Source organism: Cydia amplana, chromosome 25, assembly GCF_948474715.1.
Source record: "Cydia amplana chromosome 25, ilCydAmpl1.1, whole genome shotgun sequence".
Lineage (NCBI taxonomy): Eukaryota > Metazoa > Arthropoda > Insecta > Lepidoptera > Tortricidae > Cydia > Cydia amplana.
Window position 1 is genome coordinate 5830047 of NC_086093.1, and position 22994 is coordinate 5853040.

At 48.3% G+C, this 22994-nt stretch overlaps 7 protein-coding genes across 7 annotated transcripts; all 7 read right to left on the reverse strand.

The window, feature by feature from the left end:
• Positions 1–1289: 1289 nt before the first annotated feature.
• Positions 1290–1664, reverse strand: LOC134659811 (histone H2A). The gene has a single exon (XM_063515516.1). The coding sequence runs from the start codon at positions 1662–1664 to the stop codon at positions 1290–1292; it is 375 nt and encodes a 124-aa protein (XP_063371586.1).
• Positions 1665–2360: 696 nt separating this feature from the next.
• LOC134659749 (histone H1C-like) lies at positions 2361–3038 on the reverse strand. The gene has a single exon (XM_063515442.1). The coding sequence runs from the start codon at positions 3036–3038 to the stop codon at positions 2361–2363; it is 678 nt and encodes a 225-aa protein (XP_063371512.1).
• Positions 3039–7628: 4590 nt separating this feature from the next.
• Positions 7629–8006, reverse strand: LOC134659794 (histone H2B). The gene has a single exon (XM_063515499.1). It carries the CDS (start codon positions 8004–8006, stop codon positions 7629–7631), a length of 378 nt encoding a protein of 125 aa, XP_063371569.1.
• A 749-nt stretch (positions 8007–8755) lies between these two features.
• LOC134659796 (histone H2A) lies at positions 8756–9130 on the reverse strand. Its single transcript, XM_063515500.1, has one exon. The coding sequence runs from the start codon at positions 9128–9130 to the stop codon at positions 8756–8758; it is 375 nt and encodes a 124-aa protein (XP_063371570.1).
• A 6259-nt stretch (positions 9131–15389) lies between these two features.
• On the reverse strand, positions 15390–16067 carry LOC134659792 (histone H1C-like). Its single transcript, XM_063515497.1, has one exon. The coding sequence runs from the start codon at positions 16065–16067 to the stop codon at positions 15390–15392; it is 678 nt and encodes a 225-aa protein (XP_063371567.1).
• Positions 16068–19519: 3452 nt separating this feature from the next.
• Positions 19520–19930, reverse strand: LOC134659793 (histone H3). The gene has a single exon (XM_063515498.1). It carries the CDS (start codon positions 19928–19930, stop codon positions 19520–19522), a length of 411 nt encoding a protein of 136 aa, XP_063371568.1.
• A 743-nt stretch (positions 19931–20673) lies between these two features.
• On the reverse strand, positions 20674–21051 carry LOC134659641 (histone H2B). Its single transcript, XM_063515319.1, has one exon. It carries the CDS (start codon positions 21049–21051, stop codon positions 20674–20676), a length of 378 nt encoding a protein of 125 aa, XP_063371389.1.
• Positions 21052–22994: the final 1943 nt, after the last annotated feature.

Consider the following 22994-nt stretch of genomic DNA (forward strand, 5'->3'; position numbering starts at 1 on the left):
ATGATGGCGTGTGTGTGTGTGTGGCGTCGGCGCGTTGACCTGTAATTAATTACAGGCGTGAGTACAAGTAGTACAGCTTGCGCCGGACTGTCTGGGTTTTCACCCCGTTTGTGGTGTGTGTGCGAACCAGCAAAACGGCCACTGCTAACGCCTGGGGCTTGTGTTGGCACCGTTAGGTTTAGCCTGGCAGGACGATCACAGCAAAAGTGGTCTTTACGACAGGGGCTACACTACACAGAATACACAGATATGCACAATCGTGCGTACATACAGACAAAATAGTACAGCTGGTTGCCGGACTGTCTGGGTTTTCACCCCGCTTGTGGTGTATGTGCAAACCAACAAAACGGCCACTGCTAACGCCTGGGGCTTGTGTTGGCACCGTTAGGTTTAGCCTGGCAGGACGATCACAGCAAAAGTGGGCTTTCCGACAGGGGCTATACTATACCGGTATGCACTACACTTGCACAACACTGGCGTTAATACTGATCAACTAGTGAGTTGGGTAGGGTGCGTAAGTCTCGAGAGCGAGCTCAAGCGCGTGCGTTCCCCTCAACGTCACAGTTGCGACTTTAAAAAAAAAGTGTGAACAAAAATTTTTGATATTTTGTTTATATTAGGCGCGGCGAACGGGAAATAGGGGACTAAAGATCGAGCGTTACGCCGGCGTTATCTCGACCAATAGCGTTCGTGCATCATTAGCATCGTCGGTTGGCAAGGTGGGGAGTGAGAGCGCGTGTTGATATTATAATAATACTGACGAATTTACTATTAATGTAATGAAAAGAATATTAATGATTTAGTTAACAGATCTCATTTAAATATATATTATATATAATTAGATCTGTTATTGTCCATTTTAAAACTGTGTGTAGGCGGATTAGCTCATTTGTTTATAACTGCCGTTTTGCTGCTGTAGATGAGCAAGTAATAGCTCTGAGCCATATATATGTACACACATTGTTGTATGTTTAATATCCCATATTTGTAGTTTGTAATATTCTTTAATACTTCTCGAAATCATTAGAATTTAGTATCAGTACATAATAAATAAATAAATAATTGATCTATCGAATGACATCATATACGTACGAGTTATGCCATGAAACTTATATAACGTTATCACAGAATCATATTGTGGCCCTGAAAAGGGCCTTTTGTAACGGTCACTCGGGAGGGAATGTAACATAGGCCCCGTGCGATAAAATATACGCAAGAGACGAATGCAAACATTCACCAATCGCCGGGTGATACCGCTAGAGACGTACACGGATGAGAAGTGTGGACACTTAAGCCTTCTTCTCGGTCTTCTTGGGCAGGAGCACGGCCTGAATGTTAGGCAGCACACCACCCTGGGCGATGGTCACGCCGGAGAGGAGCTTGTTCAACTCCTCGTCGTTACGGATCGCCAGCTGGAGATGTCTAGGGATGATCCTGGTCTTCTTGTTGTCGCGAGCGGCGTTGCCCGCCAACTCGAGAACCTCAGCGGCCAGGTACTCCATGACGGCGGCTAGGTACACCGGGGCACCGGCACCGACGCGCTCGGCGTAGTTGCCCTTGCGTAGAAGCCTGTGGATACGGCCGACGGGAAACTGGAGTCCGGCACGGTTAGAACGGGACTTTGCCTTTCCCTTAACCTTGCCACCTTTACCGCGTCCAGACATGTTTAAAGGGATTAAAGTTTAGTTTATCAACACACACACAAAACGTGAGCACACGAACGTACGCTGCTCAGCCTTTAATAAAAATATCATAGCGCTACGTATATCCTTTTATACGTTCACGGAGTACGCTGATAGTGGGGATACAACGAGCCGACATAACACGAGCCCGATCGACCAATCAACGCCCCGCCCCGCTTGCAAGAGCGCGAATTAGAGAGAATAGAAAATTCAATTTACAAACAACTAAGTATAAATATATTATAATTTTTAATACGTATGTAGATAGATGACTATTGTTTGAAGTCTTGAGACTTTTAAATAATGTTTATTCACGTTCTAATAACCGTGTAAATTCATATATAAAATCTAATTTAATTTAACGTAACGTGACCCATCCGTCTATCTATCGGTATCTAAAAATATATTCGTAAAATATTTGGTCCGTTTATTTTTATATCTTATTTTGATTGATTGTTTGATCGATCGACTCGTGTATTGTGCTTATATTGCAATGAAACAGAGGCGATATGAACCTTTGAATACATTTGTTAGCCCTGAAAAGGGCTTTTTGATGTGCGTTTAACGCGCACAGGCGTATCACGTGAGTCGAGAAGAGGCGACGCGTCGTCGTATAAGAATATTATAGCGACGACAATCGACATCTCCTCTACGACGACAACAATAACTGTCGCAGTCTTACTTCTTCGAGGCAGCCTTCTTGGCGGCGGGCTTCGCTTTGGGTGCGGCCGCTGCCTTCTTGGGCTTCGGAGCTTTAGGCTTCTTGGTCGGCGGCTTCGCGGTCTTCTTGGCCTTAGGCGCGGCGGCGCTCTTGCCCTTGGCGGGGGTGGAGGGTTTCTTAGCGGCGGGCTTCTTCTTGGCGGCGGCTGCCTTCTTGTCCTTCGTGGCGGCCTTAGGCTTGGCCGGGGAAGCGGCGGCCTTCTTCGCCTTAGCGGGCTTAGCTGCGGCGGGCTTCTTGGCGGCTGCTGAAGATTTAGCGCTAGATTTCTTGGCCGCGGCGGGCTTCTTGCCGGCCGATGATGACTTCGACTCCAGTTTGAACGAGCCGGACGCGCCCTTGCCTTTGGTCTGAATGAGTGCGCCGGATTCGACTGCGCTCTTCAGATATTTTCTGATGAAAGGGGCCAGTTTCTCGGCGTCGACCTTGTACTGGGCGGCGATGTACTTCTTGATAGCCTGCAGGGACGAACCGCTCCTCTCCTTCAACTCCTTGATGGCGCTGTTAACCATCTCGGACGTCTTAGGGTGGGTGGGCTTCGCCTTAGGCTTCTTAGCGCCTGCGGATGCGGACGCCTTGGGCTTCTTCGCGGGCGTCGCCGGGGCGGGAGCGTCGGCAGCAACTGCGGTATCGGCCATAATTATTTATTATTATTTAATAACGAAATGAGCAAGTAAATTTAGTAAATCGCACGAACTGCGCAAAGATAGAATACAGGCGGACGCGTGTAAGCGGAGCGCTGCGCTGGCGAGTACTAAACACGTCAAATTGGGGGCGCCACTTTTTATATATACTCCGGCTTAACCGTAACGCAGACCCTTGTGTCGCGGGACGTTTTCTCGTAATAACAGTTCCAACTTTTCACTTACTCGTTTATGATTAAACTAAATTTATAGCGAATTATATTATAATGATTATAATAAAATTACACATATATATTCTTTATGAATTGATATATGTATTTTAATGGATGTTTAAAGTTTTGGAACGGCGATAAACGAATGAGAGAACTTTACTTTTGGTATTATAGGTTGCGGACACCTCGGGTCAGTTTAAAAAGTGATTTTTCTTAATTAAAATCACATTTAACACTATTATGTGTCTTCCATTTAAAAGTGAAGATACCATAGATAGATGTGACACAATAACAACAGTTGAAAATTATCGTTATAATGTTATTTTGACTTGTTGTCTTCACTGTCGTAAAACAGCCGTACCGCGACTTGGATTGCCTACGTTCAGTTCAGTTTGCTCTCTGCTGGTACCGATGTAAAACGGGATAGGTACTTTATATTAAGTTTAATAAATTATGTACTATTATACATTACTATATCGTATTAATGAATATTATTATAATTCGTATTATAGTTTAAATAAACGAGCGATCTTCTACGGGGATCATACAGGTAGAGCGCGAAACTCGCGGAGCGTGCGGTGCGGGCAGGGCATGGTGGTTATTTAGTGTATCGTGTATATCGTATTTATTTATAATAATTTAACGTATTATATTATCGTAAGTGAGGTGAGAGTGGGTGCGGTGATGGTGGGTGTCCCTGTCTGTCTGTTTGTTTTGCGCACTATATGCGAATCATTTACCTGATTGGGCAGTTCATCCCAATCTTAAGTAGGTGGCAGGTCGGATCGGTACACCTAGTTACAGGTCACATCACATCACATCACAGTGCATGTGATTGTTGTTGTTTATTTATACATATTATGGTGTTATTACCTATTGGTGAAAGTAATAATAAGTGAGTGCGTGTGTGAGAAAAATATGTAAATGGATGCAGTGCAAGACATGATTTTCGATTTGGAAAACGTGAGTAGGTAAATACCTAACCTAATGATAAATAAATAAGATAATAGTGCAATGTATGTATGTCGGGAAGTCGGGAAAAATAAGAAGATGAAGATACTGTATGATACGGGAGAGATATATGTATACATATATGTATATGTATCTGAATGTATGAAATGAAATGAAATTGATGCTCCACTTACTACCTGAATAAATTACCCCAACATACATTACATTATTATAGAGAAGTTTCGAACGAAAAGTGTAGTGTAGTGTAGGTAGGTACTACGTTCAATCGATCGAATCTATATCTATGCCTATTTTTATTTTATTTTTATTTTATTTTATTTTATTTTATTTTAAGGTTCACCAACAGTTATTACATTGAGGCTTAAGTACATCAATACAAACTTAAATAACATGCTGAATGTATAACTAATTACTGGTAAACACCACATGCAAAAATTAAAAAAGCAAATTCAACAACAAAGCCACATTTGAACACCTTATTACTATAGAATAAGGAGCAAAGCGCAACCACGATGTAGACTGGTTAAGTTATTTTATACGAGTAAGTAGGTACATGAGGTGTACCAAAATATTTATGTATGTAATAAGTAGGTATACTTAGTACCGTGGTTTGAAACCAAACTCGCAACGAGCAAATTTTGAAGCCCCATTTTGTAATATTATTTATCTATCTTTGTACTTATGTAAAACAATTATTGTAATTGTTTCAGAGAGCTGACTTCATACACCTACCAGTACCACCGAAGCGGCGCGGCGAGCGAACGAACGAGCGAGCTGGCTACACATGCAAGTTAGAAAATTGGACTTGCGGTGCGGGGTGAGTCATTATTTTTAATATACGTAGGTACATATAAATAAATAAATATAATATAATATATAATGACTTAGGTAGGTAGGTAGGTAGGTAGGTACAGTATAGGTACCTACTTAGATAGATCGATTGTTTATACGTCTGTGTTGTGTCGCCACTGAAACTTTGTTTGTATTGTAATCGTATCATAGAATTATTTGCGGCCCTGAAAAGGGCCTTTTTGTATTTGCGTCCGAGGACGCGGGGTGCGGGGTGCGGGGACCGACGACACTGTCTCGGCGGGCGGACAGTGCAGCGGCCGGCCGGCCGGCCGGCGCGCTTAACCTCCGAAACCGTAGAGGGTGCGGCCCTGACGCTTCAGAGCGTAGACGACGTCCATGGCGGTGACGGTCTTCCTCTTGGCGTGCTCGGTGTAGGTGACCGCGTCACGGATCACGTTCTCGAGGAACACCTTGAGAACACCGCGGGTCTCCTCGTAGATCAGACCGGAGATACGCTTGACGCCACCTCTGCGGGCGAGACGACGGATGGCGGGCTTGGTGATACCCTGGATGTTATCGCGGAGCACCTTCCTGTGGCGCTTGGCTCCTCCTTTCCCCAGACCTTTACCTCCCTTACCGCGACCGGTCATTGCGACTTGTGGTAGAGAGAGATTAGACTTCTCGAACGGAATTCAACACACGACACACGACTTGCGGCGCGCGTCGACACGAGTGGAATAACTGGCGTTTGGCTCAGGCCCGCGCTATATTTATACGCTTTACCCCATTGCGGGGCGACGGGGGACGGGGTTAGAGATATCGGAGCATTATTATTTGATTTACTTTTCATATAAATACCTACATGTAAAGTAAAATAAGTTCATACCTATGATACTTTATTTAAAATCATACATATATATATACTATTACTTACTTCATATTACTATAACAACGGCGACCGGATCGTGGAAGAGTGCCCCGTAGCGCTATCTCTCTCTCGTATTTCTCCTCTAATATATATATATATATATATATATATATATTTGTAAGTATTTGAATTTATCGCGACCGAGTAAGCAAATCATTAATAATGAATCATTATGTATATTAACATTAATTCAATTTCCCGTCTAGTAATATATAGGGGTAATAAGTTCATAAGTAAATAATCTTACTTACTTGCGTGTATTTCGTGGTTATATAATTTATTTATTGTAACTACGTGCGAATTAAATATATTTGACTAATGATGATGATCGATTGAATAATCTAAGCAGGCGTTTGTTCAAAGAAACAATTGTGAACTTTTCGAATCATGTGTGGCCCTGAAAAGGGCCTTTTGATATATGACAGAAGCGTCACGTTCGCATGTCCGGGACACAAAATGGCATGCGTTCGCGCAGACTGCGTTCGGTGATGTAGCTCCGTGTCAGTGTTAGTGCAGCATTGTGGTGGTTTAGGCACGTTCACCGCGGATCCTGCGAGCCAGCTGGATGTCCTTGGGCATGATGGTCACACGCTTGGCGTGGATGGCGCAAAGGTTGGTGTCCTCGAAGAGGCCGACGAGGTAAGCCTCGCTGGCCTCCTGGAGAGCCATGACGGCGGAGCTCTGGAACCGCAGGTCGGTCTTGAAGTCCTGAGCGATCTCACGCACCAGACGCTGGAAGGGCAGCTTGCGGATCAGAAGCTCAGTGCTCTTCTGGTAGCGACGGATCTCACGGAGGGCGACGGTGCCGGGCCTGTAACGATGGGGCTTCTTGACGCCCCCGGTGGCTGGCGCGCTCTTGCGGGCCGCCTTGGTGGCGAGCTGTTTACGGGGCGCTTTACCACCGGTGGATTTACGAGCGGTCTGCTTGGTACGGGCCATTGCGAAAAATTTACTACGACACGCGTGTACGTTACGTTAACGAGTCACGAGAGGGAATAAACAAAATTTTAGGCGCGAGGCGCTTTTATATATACGCTCGTCGGAAAGGGACGGAGATAGTGTCCGTGTGAGCGAGAGGGCACGTCCCCCTCGCCCCTCTTCCTTTCTCACAGACACGATTTCTGATTAGAGTAAAACTAATAATATGTAATATTATTGAAATATAATACAATACATTTAAATAAATTAACAAATTTGAACCTAAACTCTTACTCTCATATATATATATTATAGCGTTTTTGATTATGATTTAGGACAGCTAGTTAGGTTAGGCTAGATAACATTATTTCACATAGTAAAGTTTAGCTTAAATAATAATTCCTAACTTATTTTATTATTATTGTATAATTTAAACCCAACTGTTGCCTCACGTTGCGCATGTCTGTCTATCTATAGTTTAGTTTTTCATATTTAAGCGCCCGTCGATTACATACAAAAGCTTTTACTTGCGTGTTGATTGATATAGTGATGTTTAATCGACCGATTGACACCGTATGCACGGTTAGAAACTTGCTATATTATATTCAGAACTTATTTGTGGCCCTGAAAAGGGCCTTTTTGGTTGTTGCACAAACCACACTCTCTCAAAGCGTGTCGTCGTGTCGCAATACGAACTATCTAAACCCATCACACTAAAATGTGCATTGAGAAGACGGACCGCATACGAGGAACGACGGACGCTTACTTGGAGCTGGTGTACTTGGTGACGGCCTTTGTGCCTTCACTGACGGCGTGCTTGGCGAGCTCACCGGGCAGCAAGAGCCTCACGGAGGTCTGCACCTCCCTGCTGGTGATGGTGGACCTCTTGTTGTAGTGAGCGAGACGGGAGGCCTCGGCGGCGATGCGCTCGAAGATGTCGTTCACGAACGAGTTCATGATCGACATGGCCTTGCTGGAGATACCGGTGTCGGGGTGGACCTGCTTGAGCACCTTGTAGATGTAGATGGCGTAGCTCTCCTTGCGCTTATGCTTCTTCTTTTTCTTCGAGTCAGACTTGGAGATGTTCTTCTGGGCCTTGCCGGATTTCTTGGCGGCCTTACCGCTAGTCTTGGGTGGCATTGTGATATAGTTAGATGCTTACAGTACGAGAGTTGAACTGGTAATGTGAACAAAAATTTTTGATATTTTGTTTATATTAGGCGCGGCGAACGGGAAATAGGGGACTAAAGATCGAGCGTTACGCCGGCGTTATCTCGACCAATAGCGTTCGTGCATCATTAGCATCGTCGGTTGGCAAGGTGGGGAGTGAGAGCGCGTGTTGATATTATAATAATACTGACGAATTTACTATTAATGTAATGAAAAGAATATTAATGATTTAGTTAACAGATCTCATTTAAATATATATTATATATAATTAGATCTGTTATTGTCCATTTTAAAACTGTGTGTAGGCGGATTAGCTCATTTGTTTATAACTGCCGTTTTGCTGCTGTAGATGAGCAAGTAATAGCTCTGAGCCATATATATGTACACACATTGTTGTATGTTTAATATCCCATATTTGTAGTTTGTAATATTCTTTAATACTTCTCGAAATCATTAGAATTTAGTATCAGTACATAATAAATAAATAAATAATTGATCTATCGAATGACATCATATACGTACGAGTTATGCCATGAAACTTATATAACGTTATCACAGAATCATATTGTGGCCCTGAAAAGGGCCTTTTGTAACGGTCACTCGGGAGGGAATGTAACATAGGCCCCGTGCGATAAAATATACGCAAGAGACGAATGCAAACATTCACCAATCGCCGGGTGATACCGCTAGAGACGTACACGGATGAGAAGTGTGGACACTTAAGCCTTCTTCTCGGTCTTCTTGGGCAGGAGCACGGCCTGAATGTTAGGCAGCACACCACCCTGGGCGATGGTCACGCCGGAGAGGAGCTTGTTCAACTCCTCGTCGTTACGGATCGCCAGCTGGAGATGTCTAGGGATGATCCTGGTCTTCTTGTTGTCGCGAGCGGCGTTGCCCGCCAACTCGAGAACCTCAGCGGCCAGGTACTCCATGACGGCGGCTAGGTACACCGGGGCACCGGCACCGACGCGCTCGGCGTAGTTGCCCTTGCGTAGAAGCCTGTGGATACGGCCGACGGGAAACTGGAGTCCGGCACGGTTAGAACGGGACTTTGCCTTTCCCTTAACCTTGCCACCTTTACCGCGTCCAGACATGTTTAAAGGGATTAAAGTTTAGTTTATCAACACACACACAAAACGTGAGCACACGAACGTACGCTGCTCAGCCTTTAATAAAAATATCATAGTAGTGGATGTCTTTCGACGCCCCTTTTGAAGGGGTGTGAGAGGCCTCTTCCGCCTTCCGGCTGCGGAGGCTGCGTCGAATCGCGCCCCACCTTGTGGGGCGGTCATTTCGCTCGTCGTTTGGAGGACGGCTGTGTTGCTGGTGTGGGCCAGCTTTATCACTACCGGCCGTTATCCAACCCCGCGACCCCTAGCCTGGTGATACCGTTTGAGCGGGGCCAGGTTCGGGACCGCAGGGAAGGCGACCGGCAGCTTAGGCTGGCGTGTGCGTCGTGCCTATGTAGGCGTCATCCGATGTTGAGTGTTTGTGTCTTCTTCTTCTTCGTCGTCTGTGTTGTGTAGGAGGGCTCGGGGGAGATGCCGAGCCCTTGGCTGGTCCGGTGGCCGCGTGTAGTGCGGCGCGATCCCTCGTAGATGGTCGTGGCTGCAGTTGTCCGCGCGGTCGAACATGCCCCGCGCGAGACGCTCGACGAACTCCTCCAGGCTGCTCCACTTCAGGTACTCGGCGATGGCTGCGTTGGTCACGTACCGCGTTGCTGCGACGATGGTCCGTAGCGAGAGGGTCTCCTGACGCCTCATCTTCTCCTTGTTGGTCCTGGAACAGAAAGAATACCAGGCTGGTGAAGCGTATGTTAGGCGTGAGCGGACGTAAGCTTTGTACAGACCGAGTTTGGTCCGTACAGGGAGCTTACTGTGGAGGACTGGTCGCAGTTTCATGCGAGCGGTTTTCGCTCGCATGACTGTGTTTGCGACGTGCGGTTGCATGGTCAGTCCCCTGTCTATGGTCACCCCCAGGTATTTCACTGTGGGTGACCATGTGAGGGGTTGGCCCGCGAGAGAGGGGGGTGTGGGCAGCGGCACTCTTGCGTGTGGCTGCCCTGTGATGATGGCTTGCGTCTTGCCCACGTTGACTGATAGCCTCCATTTGGAGAGCCAGTCAGGAAGGGCGTCGAGCGTTGGCTGGATCTTCGTAACCGCGTGCTGCATCTGTAAAGAAGTCGTATAGTAAGCGGCGTCGTCTGCGAATAGGGCTAGTTGCGCTTGTCCAACGACTGGGATGTCGTTGGTGTAGCGCACATAGCATGCGGGTGAGAGGCAGCTCCCCTGGGGGACGCCCGCCCGTATTGGGCGGTCTTGCGACTGCGCCGTGCCTTCCACTTGCACGTGGAAGCGTCGGTCGGTCAGGAACGATGCGATGACTCTCACGATGCGGCGGGGTGCTGTGGACAGAGAAAGTTTGTATATTAGTCCTTCGTGCCAAACTCGATCGAACGCTTTCTCCATGTCTAGGAGAACGGCAACGGTGTGCTCCTTTTTGTTGTGAGCCATGCCCATGTGGTGTAACACACGGGTGAGCTGCAACGTGGTGGAGTGTTGAGACCTGAAACCAAATTGCTCCGGCCTGGGTGCCAGGTGTGGCGAGAGGTTCCGGAGCAGCAACCTCTCGAACACCTTTGATAGGTTGCATAGCAACGTGATGGGCCGGTAGTTCTCCGGCTTCTTCCTGTCCTTCCCGGGTTTGGGAATGACGATGACCCGTCCTGTCTTCCAGATGGTGGGGAAGTGCCCCGACCGCAAGATCCCGTTGAACAGGCGCGCCACTGCCGCTAAGGTGTTTAGCGGCAGTTGGCGGAGCGCCATGTTCGGGATCTCGTCGGGGCCCGGCGCCTTCTTCGGGTTGCAGTGACGCCTGATAGTCGCCTGGACCTGCGAAGGAGAAAAGTAGAGTGGATCATCGTGTGTCTCTACGGGCACGTTGAGATAATCTCGAACGTGCTGTACGATGACCGCCGTGTGTTGCGGGTCGGTGTCGGGGAAGGGCCTGAATTGCTGCTCAAGGCTGCGAGCGAGTATTTCCGCTCTGTCCTTGGCTGCGTATTTCAGGATCCCGTCGGTTTCGTCCACTAGGGGTCGAATCGGCTCTGGCGTCGCGCTGAGTTGTCTGCATAACCTGTGGATGGAAGGAACGTGATCAGTTACGCTTTCAATGTGTGTTTCCCAGCTCGCAGCTCTGTGCTCGCTGAGTTTTTCCCTTAACAGTCGCTCGAGACGATTGAGCTCAGTCTTGACCGACTGAGCTCTAGTCCTTTGCCACTGTTTCCTATACCAGCGCTTTTTCTCTAAAAGCGCTTGAAGCGGCCTCGGAAGCGGCTTACGCCGGTCTGTGTGTGGGACCGGGTGTGTGGCCTCGGCGAGGGCTGCTTTGATGTCCCTGGTGATTGTGGCTGCTGCGGCATCGACCTCTTCTGCGGTCGATATGGGACCTGTACGGGGAGAGATTACCATGGCTTCTGTGAAAGCCGTCCAATCGTAGCGGCGTCCGGGTCTGTAGAGTCTCGTCGTCGGCTGGTCTGCGATGGTCAGGAGCACCGGCCTGTGGTCGGATGAGAGATCGTAGAATACCTGATGCCTCATAAGAGAATCAACTCCGCGAGAAATCGCAAAGTCGATCGTGGTGCCTCTGCGGTATACGTCGGCGTGGTGGTAGTGCGTGGGCTCGTAGGGGCCCCCTACGGTGAGGTCGAGGTCCTCTACGACCTGGTAGATGACGTTTCCCGATTGGGAATGCGCGGAGGAGTTCCAGGCGGAGTGCTCGGCGTTGAAGTCCCCGGCCAGGATGGTCGGCACGGGGGAGTCCACTAGTAGTCGTTTGAGGTCGGCGCGCGTCTCTGCTAGCAGACAGTATCTGCTGGGCCTGTAGACAGCAAACAAACGCAGGTTATGCCTTTGTAGTTTGATGTCTACCCCTAACGCGGACAGCGTGTTGGGCTGCGCGACGTCCTCCACCAGTTGGTGGATGATTGTCCTCTTTATGAGGATGGCGAGGCCTCGCCAGGCAACCCCGGTAACGGGGTTCGCTTGGTCCAAGCGGTACGCCATGTAGCCGCTGACTGTGAGCGTCATTGCTGACGTCAGCTTGGTCTCGCAGATCAGCATGATGTCGATGTCCTGGCTGTGGAGAAAAGTACGGATATCATTAATTTTACCATTTAATGTTTCCGCGTTCCAATACACTATCCTTAACTCTTTCTCTTTTATGCCGTAAGAGGGAGTGAAGCTAGCGAATAACTGGCGTTATTGCTGAGAGAGGGGCGAGCTAAGCCTGATTGTGGTCAGGCTTAGACAGAGACTTAATAGCTAGTACTAACTCGTCTAGCGTTGGCCTCAGGGATATAGTTACCGCGGATTGCACCGCGGTAACTATGTCCTTGTGCAATGCTGTGGTGTCGAGTGCGGGGGCCGCAGGGGGCGCTGCGGTCCGCGTCGCTCGGGGCTCTGCTTGTGGCATCCTCTGCGGTTTAGGTTGTGGCTGCGTCCGTCCTCGATGTCCGGTTGTCCGCTGCCTCGGCTGATTGGCGGGTGCCATTAGAGAACCTGTGGAAGAGTCCTCTACCAGGTTGGGCGTGTCCGAAGCCCTGGTGTCGGGGCCTCGTTGCGGGCGGCGGGTTGGCGGGCGGCGTGTGTGGGAGCGGGTGCCCGCTCGCCAGTTGCGCAGCTCCTGCAAGTAAAACTCGCACTGCTTGTGGTTGCCCGGGTGGTCCCTCAGGCAGTTGGCGCACGTCGCTGGCTCGTCCCTCGGCCGCGTGCACTGGTGCGATAAGTGCGGCAGCGCGCACTTTACGCAGCGCATCGGCCGGTGGCATCCCTGTGAGGAATGTCTGAAGCCCTGGCACCGGTAACATTGCGGTGGCCCAGGCTTACCTCTCCAAGGTTCGACACGAACCTTGGTGTTGATGTTTGCGATGCTGGTGAGGTCGAGAAAACCGAAGTTCTCTCGCTCCGTGCCGTCGAGTTGGACGAAGAAGATGGTGCCCCCTCGTCCTCTGCCTGTGGAGATAAGACGTGCGTGCGATACGTTATACCCCTCTTTGGCGCAGGCGTCCTTCACGTCCTGCACCGTCATGGTTGACGGTAGGCCGCGGATAGCGGCCTTCATGGGCAGGGTCGACTTCTCCGGGTGCTTGACGAACTGGATCATCGGGTTGAGTTTCTGCTCCTTGCAGAGGTAGGCGAATACCACACGGTATTCCTCCGAGGTCCTGGGGTAGAACCGCACGCCGGTAGGTTCGACGTTCTCGGTTTTGGCCTCAAAACCGAGGCGTTCGTTGAGGGTCCTTAGGTGGTGGCCCGCGTCTGGGAGGACCTCGACCAGAATCTGGGGCGGTTTGGCCCTCTTGGCCGGCGGCTGCGGCTGCTGCTTCTTCTTCTTGCTGGCTGCGGTATCTGTGGGCAGTGAAGAGGCGGTTTTAGGTGGCGATTTTGCAGCGGCCGCGTACGTGTCGGTGTTTGCTACCGGGGTCGGTAGTAACACCTTGCGTGGAGGCGGCTGTTGCGAGCATCCGGCCGCGGGTGTCGATGGGACGGTTGTGTCCATCGGTGAGACCTGTGGGCAGACGGCGGGTTGAGTAGGTCCGCGCGACACAGGAGTGATACGGTTACATTCCCGTTTCTCCTCCTGTGCCGGCGGGCTGTCCTCCGCCCGTCGTCTCTTCTGTTGGCGCGCCCCGGAGTGCGCCAACAGGGTTGATAATAGCGCCGCCTCGAGCGGGCCGAGGGTGCAACTGTCTAGCGATCCCCGAGCTACTCTGTCGAGTTTCTCGAATATCGCCATCCAGGCGTCCCCGGTCAACCCGAGGCCGGGCTGAGGGCGGCAAGGCGGCTGGTGGCGGCGTTGCGGTGAGTTGGCCGGCGTGCTGAAGTTGCCGGCCGGCTGCGATGGCGGCGGGCTCGCCGCACGTGGTGCATAATTACCACGTGGTGATAAGTCAAGCGGCAATAAATCGCCACGTGACAAATCACCACGTGTCAATTCTCCGTTGCCGCCTGCCCGCCCCGACTCTCCGTCCACGGGGGGCTCGGAATTGCATTGGTCCTCCGCGTCTGAGCCTTCGCTAGGGCCCTCCACGGGGTCGACAACATCGATGGACTCATCCGAGTCACTATCTGAGATCGTCGACCCCGTGTAGCTTCCACGCGCTGGCAGACGCTTTGGCCTTTTGCATTCCGATCCACCCGCGATTTCGTCGAGCAGGAGCAGGCCGGTGTCTGGGAGCACCACCACGTGCGTAGGGCCCGCCGCCTGGGCTGCGTCCTCTTCCTGTGCTGCCGCCGTCTTGGTGGGCGTCCTCTGGATGACCATGATGGCGTGTGTGTGTGTGTGGCGTCGGCGCGTTGACCTGTAATTAATTAATTACAGGCGTGAGTACAAGTAGTACAGCTTGCGCCGGACTGTCTGGGTTTTCACCCCGTTTGTGGTGTGTGTGCGAACCAGCAAAACGGCCACTGCTAACGCCTGGGGCTTGTGTTGGCACCGTTAGGTTTAGCCTGGCAGGACGATCACAGCAAAAGTGGTCTTTACGACAGGGGCTACACTACACAGAATACACAGATATGCACAATCGTGCGTACATACAGAGAAAAATAGTACAGCTGGTTGCCGGACTGTCTGGGTTTTCACCCCGCTTGTGGTGTATGTGCAAACCAACAAAACGGCCACTGCTAACGCCTGGGGCTTGTGTTGGCACCGTTAGGTTTAGCCTGGCAGAACGATCAAAAATATCATAGCGCTACGTATATCCTTTTATACGTTCACGGAGTACGCTGATAGTGGGGATACAACGAGCCGACATAACACGAGCCCGATCGACCAATCAACGCCCCGCCCCGCTTGCAAGAGCGCGAATTAGAGAGAATAGAAAATTCAATTTACAAACAACTAAGTATAAATATATTATAATTTTTAATACGTATGTAGATAGATGACTATTGTTTGAAGTCTTGAGACTTTTAAATAATGTTTATTCACGTTCTAATAACCGTGTAAATTCATATATAAAATCTAATTTAATTTAACGTAACGTGACCCATCCGTCTATCTATCGGTATCTAAAAATATATTCGTAAAATATTTGGTCCGTTTATTTTTATATCTTATTTTGATTGATTGTTTGATCGATCGACTCGTGTATTGTGCTTATATTGCAATGAAACAGAGGCGATATGAACCTTTGAATACATTTGTTAGCCCTGAAAAGGGCTTTTTGATGTGCGTTTAACGCGCACAGGCGTATCACGTGAGTCGAGAAGAGGCGACGCGTCGTCGTATAAGAATATTATAGCGACGACAATCGACATCTCCTCTACGACGACAACAATAACTGTCGCAGTCTTACTTCTTCGAGGCAGCCTTCTTGGCGGCGGGCTTCGCTTTGGGTGCGGCCGCTGCCTTCTTGGGCTTCGGAGCTTTAGGCTTCTTGGTCGGCGGCTTCGCGGTCTTCTTGGCCTTAGGCGCGGCGGCGCTCTTGCCCTTGGCGGGGGTGGAGGGTTTCTTAGCGGCGGGCTTCTTCTTGGCGGCGGCTGCCTTCTTGTCCTTCGTGGCGGCCTTAGGCTTGGCCGGGGAAGCGGCGGCCTTCTTCGCCTTAGCGGGCTTAGCTGCGGCGGGCTTCTTGGCGGCTGCTGAAGATTTAGCGCTAGATTTCTTGGCCGCGGCGGGCTTCTTGCCGGCCGATGATGACTTCGACTCCAGTTTGAACGAGCCGGACGCGCCCTTGCCTTTGGTCTGAATGAGTGCGCCGGATTCGACTGCGCTCTTCAGATATTTTCTGATGAAAGGGGCCAGTTTCTCGGCGTCGACCTTGTACTGGGCGGCGATGTACTTCTTGATAGCCTGCAGGGACGAACCGCTCCTCTCCTTCAACTCCTTGATGGCGCTGTTAACCATCTCGGACGTCTTAGGGTGGGTGGGCTTCGCCTTAGGCTTCTTAGCGCCTGCGGATGCGGACGCCTTGGGCTTCTTCGCGGGCGTCGCCGGGGCGGGAGCGTCGGCAGCAACTGCGGTATCGGCCATAATTATTTATTATTATTTAATAACGAAATGAGCAAGTAAATTTAGTAAATCGCACGAACTGCGCAAAGATAGAATACAGGCGGACGCGTGTAAGCGGAGCGCTGCGCTGGCGAGTACTAAACACGTCAAATTGGGGGCGCCACTTTTTATATATACTCCGGCTTAACCGTAACGCAGACCCTTGTGTCGCGGGACGTTTTCTCGTAATAACAGTTCCAACTTTTCACTTACTCGTTTATGATTAAACTAAATTTATAGCGAATTATATTATAATGATTATAATAAAATTACACATATATATTCTTTATGAATTGATATATGTATTTTAATGGATGTTTAAAGTTTTGGAACGGCGATAAACGAATGAGAGAACTTTACTTTTGGTATTATAGGTTGCGGACACCTCGGGTCAGTTTAAAAAGTGATTTTTCTTAATTAAAATCACATTTAACACTATTATGTGTCTTCCATTTAAAAGTGAAGATACCATAGATAGATGTGACACAATAACAACAGTTGAAAATTATCGTTATAATGTTATTTTGACTTGTTGTCTTCACTGTCGTAAAACAGCCGTACCGCGACTTGGATTGCCTACGTTCAGTTCAGTTTGCTCTCTGCTGGTACCGATGTAAAACGGGATAGGTACTTTATATTAAGTTTAATAAATTATGTACTATTATACATTACTATATCGTATTAATGAATATTATTATAATTCGTATTATAGTTTAAATAAACGAGCGATCTTCTACGGGGATCATACAGGTAGAGCGCGAAACTCGCGGAGCGTGCGGTGCGGGCAGGGCATGGTGGTTATTTAGTGTATCGTGTATATCGTATTTATTTATAATAATTTAACGTATTATATTATCGTAAGTGAGGTGAGAGTGGGTGCGGTGATGGTGGGTGTCCCTGTCTGTCTGTTTGTTTTGCGCACTATATGCGAATCATTTACCTGATTGGGCAGTTCATCCCAATCTTAAGTAGGTGGCAGGTCGGATCGGTACACCTAGTTACAGGTCACATCACATCACATCACAGTGCATGTGATTGTTGTTGTTTATTTATACATATTATGGTGTTATTACCTATTGGTGAAAGTAATAATAAGTGAGTGCGTGTGTGAGAAAAATATGTAAATGGATGCAGTGCAAGACATGATTTTCGATTTGGAAAACGTGAGTAGGTAAATACCTAACCTAATGATAAATAAATAAGATAATAGTGCAATGTATGTATGTCGGGAAGTCGGGAAAAATAAGAAGATGAAGATACTGTATGATACGGGAGAGATATATGTATACATATATGTATATGTATCTGAATGTATGAAATGAAATGAAATTGATGCTCCACTTACTACCTGAATAAATTACCCCAACATACATTACATTATTATAGAGAAGTTTCGAACGAAAAGTGTAGTGTAGTGTAGGTAGGTACTACGTTCAATCGATCGAATCTATATCTATGCCTATTTTTATTTTATTTTTATTTTATTTTATTTTATTTTATTTTAAGGTTCACCAACAGTTATTACATTGAGGCTTAAGTACATCAATACAAACTTAAATAACATGCTGAATGTATAACTAATTACTGGTAAACACCACATGCAAAAATTAAAAAAGCAAATTCAACAACAAAGCCACATTTGAACACCTTATTACTATAGAATAAGGAGCAAAGCGCAACCACGATGTAGACTGGTTAAGTTATTTTATACGAGTAAGTAGGTACATGAGGTGTACCAAAATATTTATGTATGTAATAAGTAGGTATACTTAGTACCGTGGTTTGAAACCAAACTCGCAACGAGCAAATTTTGAAGCCCCATTTTGTAATATTATTTATCTATCTTTGTACTTATGTAAAACAATTATTGTAATTGTTTCAGAGAGCTGACTTCATACACCTACCAGTACCACCGAAGCGGCGCGGCGAGCGAACGAACGAGCGAGCTGGCTACACATGCAAGTTAGAAAATTGGACTTGCGGTGCGGGGTGAGTCATTATTTTTAATATACGTAGGTACATATAAATAAATAAATATAATATAATATATAATGACTTAGGTAGGTAGGTAGGTAGGTAGGTACAGTATAGGTACCTACTTAGATAGATCGATTGTTTATACGTCTGTGTTGTGTCGCCACTGAAACTTTGTTTGTATTGTAATCGTATCATAGAATTATTTGCGGCCCTGAAAAGGGCCTTTTTGTATTTGCGTCCGAGGACGCGGGGTGCGGGGTGCGGGGACCGACGACACTGTCTCGGCGGGCGGACAGTGCAGCGGCCGGCCGGCCGGCCGGCGCGCTTAACCTCCGAAACCGTAGAGGGTGCGGCCCTGACGCTTCAGAGCGTAGACGACGTCCATGGCGGTGACGGTCTTCCTCTTGGCGTGCTCGGTGTAGGTGACCGCGTCACGGATCACGTTCTCGAGGAACACCTTGAGAACACCGCGGGTCTCCTCGTAGATCAGACCGGAGATACGCTTGACGCCACCTCTGCGGGCGAGACGACGGATGGCGGGCTTGGTGATACCCTGGATGTTATCGCGGAGCACCTTCCTGTGGCGCTTGGCTCCTCCTTTCCCCAGACCTTTACCTCCCTTACCGCGACCGGTCATTGCGACTTGTGGTAGAGAGAGATTAGACTTCTCGAACGGAATTCAACACACGACACACGACTTGCGGCGCGCGTCGACACGAGTGGAATAACTGGCGTTTGGCTCAGGCCCGCGCTATATTTATACGCTTTACCCCATTGCGGGGCGACGGGGGACGGGGTTAGAGATATCGGAGCATTATTATTTGATTTACTTTTCATATAAATACCTACATGTAAAGTAAAATAAGTTCATACCTATGATACTTTATTTAAAATCATACATATATATATACTACTACTTACTTCATATTACTATAACAACGGCGACCGGATCGTGGAAGAGTGCCCCGTAGCGCTATCTCTCTCTCGTATTTCTCCTCTAATATATATATATATATATATATATATATATATATATATATATATTTGTAAGTATTTGAATTTATCGCGACCGAGTAAGCAAATCATTAATAATGAATCATTATGTATATTAACATTAATTCAATTTCCCGTCTAGTAATATATAGGGGTAATAAGTTCATAAGTAAATAATCTTACTTACTTGCGTGTATTTCGTGGTTATATAATTTATTTATTGTAACTACGTGCGAATTAAATATATTTGACTAATGATGATGATCGATTGAATAATCTAAGCAGGCGTTTGTTCAAAGAAACAATTGTGAACTTTTCGAATCATGTGTGGCCCTGAAAAGGGCCTTTTGATATATGACAGAAGCGTCACGTTCGCATGTCCGGGACACAAAATGGCATGCGTTCGCGCAGACTGCGTTCGGTGATGTAGCTCCGTGTCAGTGTTAGTGCAGCATTGTGGTGGTTTAGGCACGTTCACCGCGGATCCTGCGAGCCAGCTGGATGTCCTTGGGCATGATGGTCACACGCTTGGCGTGGATGGCGCAAAGGTTGGTGTCCTCGAAGAGGCCGACGAGGTAAGCCTCGCTGGCCTCCTGGAGAGCCATGACGGCGGAGCTCTGGAACCGCAGGTCGGTCTTGAAGTCCTGAGCGATCTCACGCACCAGACGCTGGAAGGGCAGCTTGCGGATCAGAAGCTCAGTGCTCTTCTGGTAGCGACGGATCTCACGGAGGGCGACGGTGCCGGGCCTGTAACGATGGGGCTTCTTGACGCCCCCGGTGGCTGGCGCGCTCTTGCGGGCCGCCTTGGTGGCGAGCTGTTTACGGGGCGCTTTACCACCGGTGGATTTACGAGCGGTCTGCTTGGTACGGGCCATTGCGAAAAATTTACTACGACACGCGTGTACGTTACGTTAACGAGTCACGAGAGGGAATAAACAAAATTTTAGGCGCGAGGCGCTTTTATATATACGCTCGTCGGAAAGGGACGGAGATAGTGTCCGTGTGAGCGAGAGGGCACGTCCCCCTCGCCCCTCTTCCTTTCTCACAGACACGATTTCTGATTAGAGTAAAACTAATAATATGTAATATTATTGAAATATAATACAATACATTTAAATAAATTAACAAATTTGAACCTAAACTCTTACTCTCATATATATATATTATAGCGTTTTTGATTATGATTTAGGACAGCTAGTTAGGTTAGGCTAGATAACATTATTTCACATAGTAAAGTTTAGCTTAAATAATAATTCCTAACTTATTTTATTATTATTGTATAATTTAAACCCAACTCTTGCCTCACGTTGCGCATGTCTGTCTATCTATAGTTTAGTTTTTCATATTTAAGCGCCCGTCGATTACATACAAAAGCTTTTACTTGCGTGTTGATTGATATAGTGATGTTTAATCGACCGATTGACACCGTATGCACGGTTAGAAACTTGCTATATTATATTCAGAACTTATTTGTGGCCCTGAAAAGGGCCTTTTTGGTTGTTGCACAAACCACACTCTCTCAAAGCGTGTCGTCGTGTCGCAATACGAACTATCTAAACCCATCACACTAAAATGTGCATTGAGAACAGACGGACCGCATACGAGGAACGACGGACGCTTACTTGGAGCTGGTGTACTTGGTGACGGCCTTGGTGCCTTCACTGACGGCGTGCTTGGCGAGCTCACCGGGCAGCAAGAGCCTCACGGAGGTCTGCACCTCCCTGCTGGTGATGGTGGACCTCTTGTTGTAGTGAGCGAGACGGGAGGCCTCGGCGGCGATGCGCTCGAAGATGTCGTTCACGAACGAGTTCATGATCGACATGGCCTTGCTGGAGATACCGGTGTCGGGGTGGACCTGCTTGAGCACCTTGTAGATGTAGATGGCGTAGCTCTCCTTGCGCTTATGCTTCTTCTTTTTCTTCGAGTCAGACTTGGAGATGTTCTTCTGGGCCTTGCCGGATTTCTTGGCGGCCTTACCGCTAGTCTTGGGTGGCATTGTGATATAGTTAGATGCTTACAGTACGAGAGTTGAACTGGTAATGTGAACAAAAAGTAGTAGTGGATGTCTTTCGACGCCCCTTTTGAAGGGGTGTGAGAGGCCTCTTCCGCCTTCCGGCTGCGGAGGCTGCGTCGAATCGCGCCCCACCTTGTGGGGCGGTCATTTCGCTCGTCGTTTGGAGGACAGCTGTGTTGCTGGTGTGGGCCAGCTTTATCACTACCGGCCGTTATCCAACCCCGCGACCCCTAGCCTGGTGATACCGTTTGAGCGGGGCCAGGTTCGGGACCGCAGGGAAGGCGACCGGCAGCTTAGGCTGGCGTGTGCGTCGTGCCTATGTAGGCGTCATCCGATGTTGAGTGTTTGTGTCTTCTTCTTCTTCGTCGTCTGTGTTGTGTAGGAGGGCTCGGGGGAGATGCCGAGCCCTTGGCTGGTCCGGTGGCCGCGTGTAGTGCGGCGCGATCCCTCGTAGATGGTCGTGGCTGCAGTTGTCCGCGCGGTCGAACATGCCCCGCGCGAGACGCTCGACGAACTCCTCCAGGCTGCTCCACTTCAGGTACTCGGCGATGGCTGCGTTGGTCACGTACCGCGTTGCTGCGACGATGGTCCGTAGCGAGAGGGTCTCCTGACGCCTCATCTTCTCCTTGTTGGTCCTGGAACAGAAAGAATACCAGGCTGGTGAAGCGTATGTTAGGCGTGAGCGGACGTAAGCTTTGTACAGACCGAGTTTGGTCCGTACAGGGAGCTTACTGTGGAGGACTGGTCGCAGTTTCATGCGAGCGGTTTTCGCTCGCATGACTGTGTTTGCGACGTGCGGTTGCATGGTCAGTCCCCTGTCTATGGTCACCCCCAGGTATTTCACTGTGGGTGACCATGTGAGGGGTTGGCCCGCGAGAGAGGGGGGTGTGGGCAGCGGCACTCTTGCGTGTGGCTGCCCTGTGATGATGGCTTGCGTCTTGCCCACGTTGACTGATAGCCTCCATTTGGAGAGCCAGTCAGGAAGGGCGTCGAGCGTTGGCTGGATCTTCGTAACCGCGTGCTGCATCTGTAAAGAAGTCGTATAGTAAGCGGCGTCGTCTGCGAATAGGGCTAGTTGCGCTTGTCCAACGACTGGGATGTCGTTGGTGTAGCGCACATAGCATGCGGGTGAGAGGCAGCTCCCCTGGGGGACGCCCGCCCGTATTGGGCGGTCTTGCGACTGCGCCGTGCCTTCCACTTGCACGTGGAAGCGTCGGTCGGTCAGGAACGATGCGATGACTCTCACGATGCGGTGAACAAAAATTTTTGATATTTTGTTTATATTAGGCGCGGCGAACGGGAAATAGGGGACTAAAGATCGAGCGTTACGCCGGCGTTATCTCGACCAATAGCGTTCGTTCATCATTAGCATCGTCGGTTGGCATGGTGGGGAGTGAGAGCGCGTGTTGATATTATAATAATACTGACGAATTTACTATTAATGTAATGAAAAGAATATTAATGATTTAGTTAACAGATCTCATTTAAATATATATTATATATATAATTAGATCTGTTATTGTCCATTTTAAAACTATGCGGATTAGCTCATTTGTTTATAACTGCCGTTTTGCTGCTGTAGATGAGCAAGTAATAGCTCTGAGCCATATATATGTACACACATTGTTGTATGTTTAATATCCCATATTTGTAGTTTGTAATATTCTTTAATACTTCTCGAAATCATTAGAATTTAGTATCAGTACATACATGTACATACATGTCAATAAAATCGGAACAACAAGCTACGCATGTCTTTTTGAAGCCGAGTCAGCATTCGCGGAACCCGTCTTGCACTTATTTTTGACATATTAAGATGGTCATGTATAATATCATGTACGGTACCAATAGAGAGATTGGTTACTTGTGCTATAGATTTTACCTTCACTCGATCATCTTCCAATATAAGTTTTTCCACTTTATCA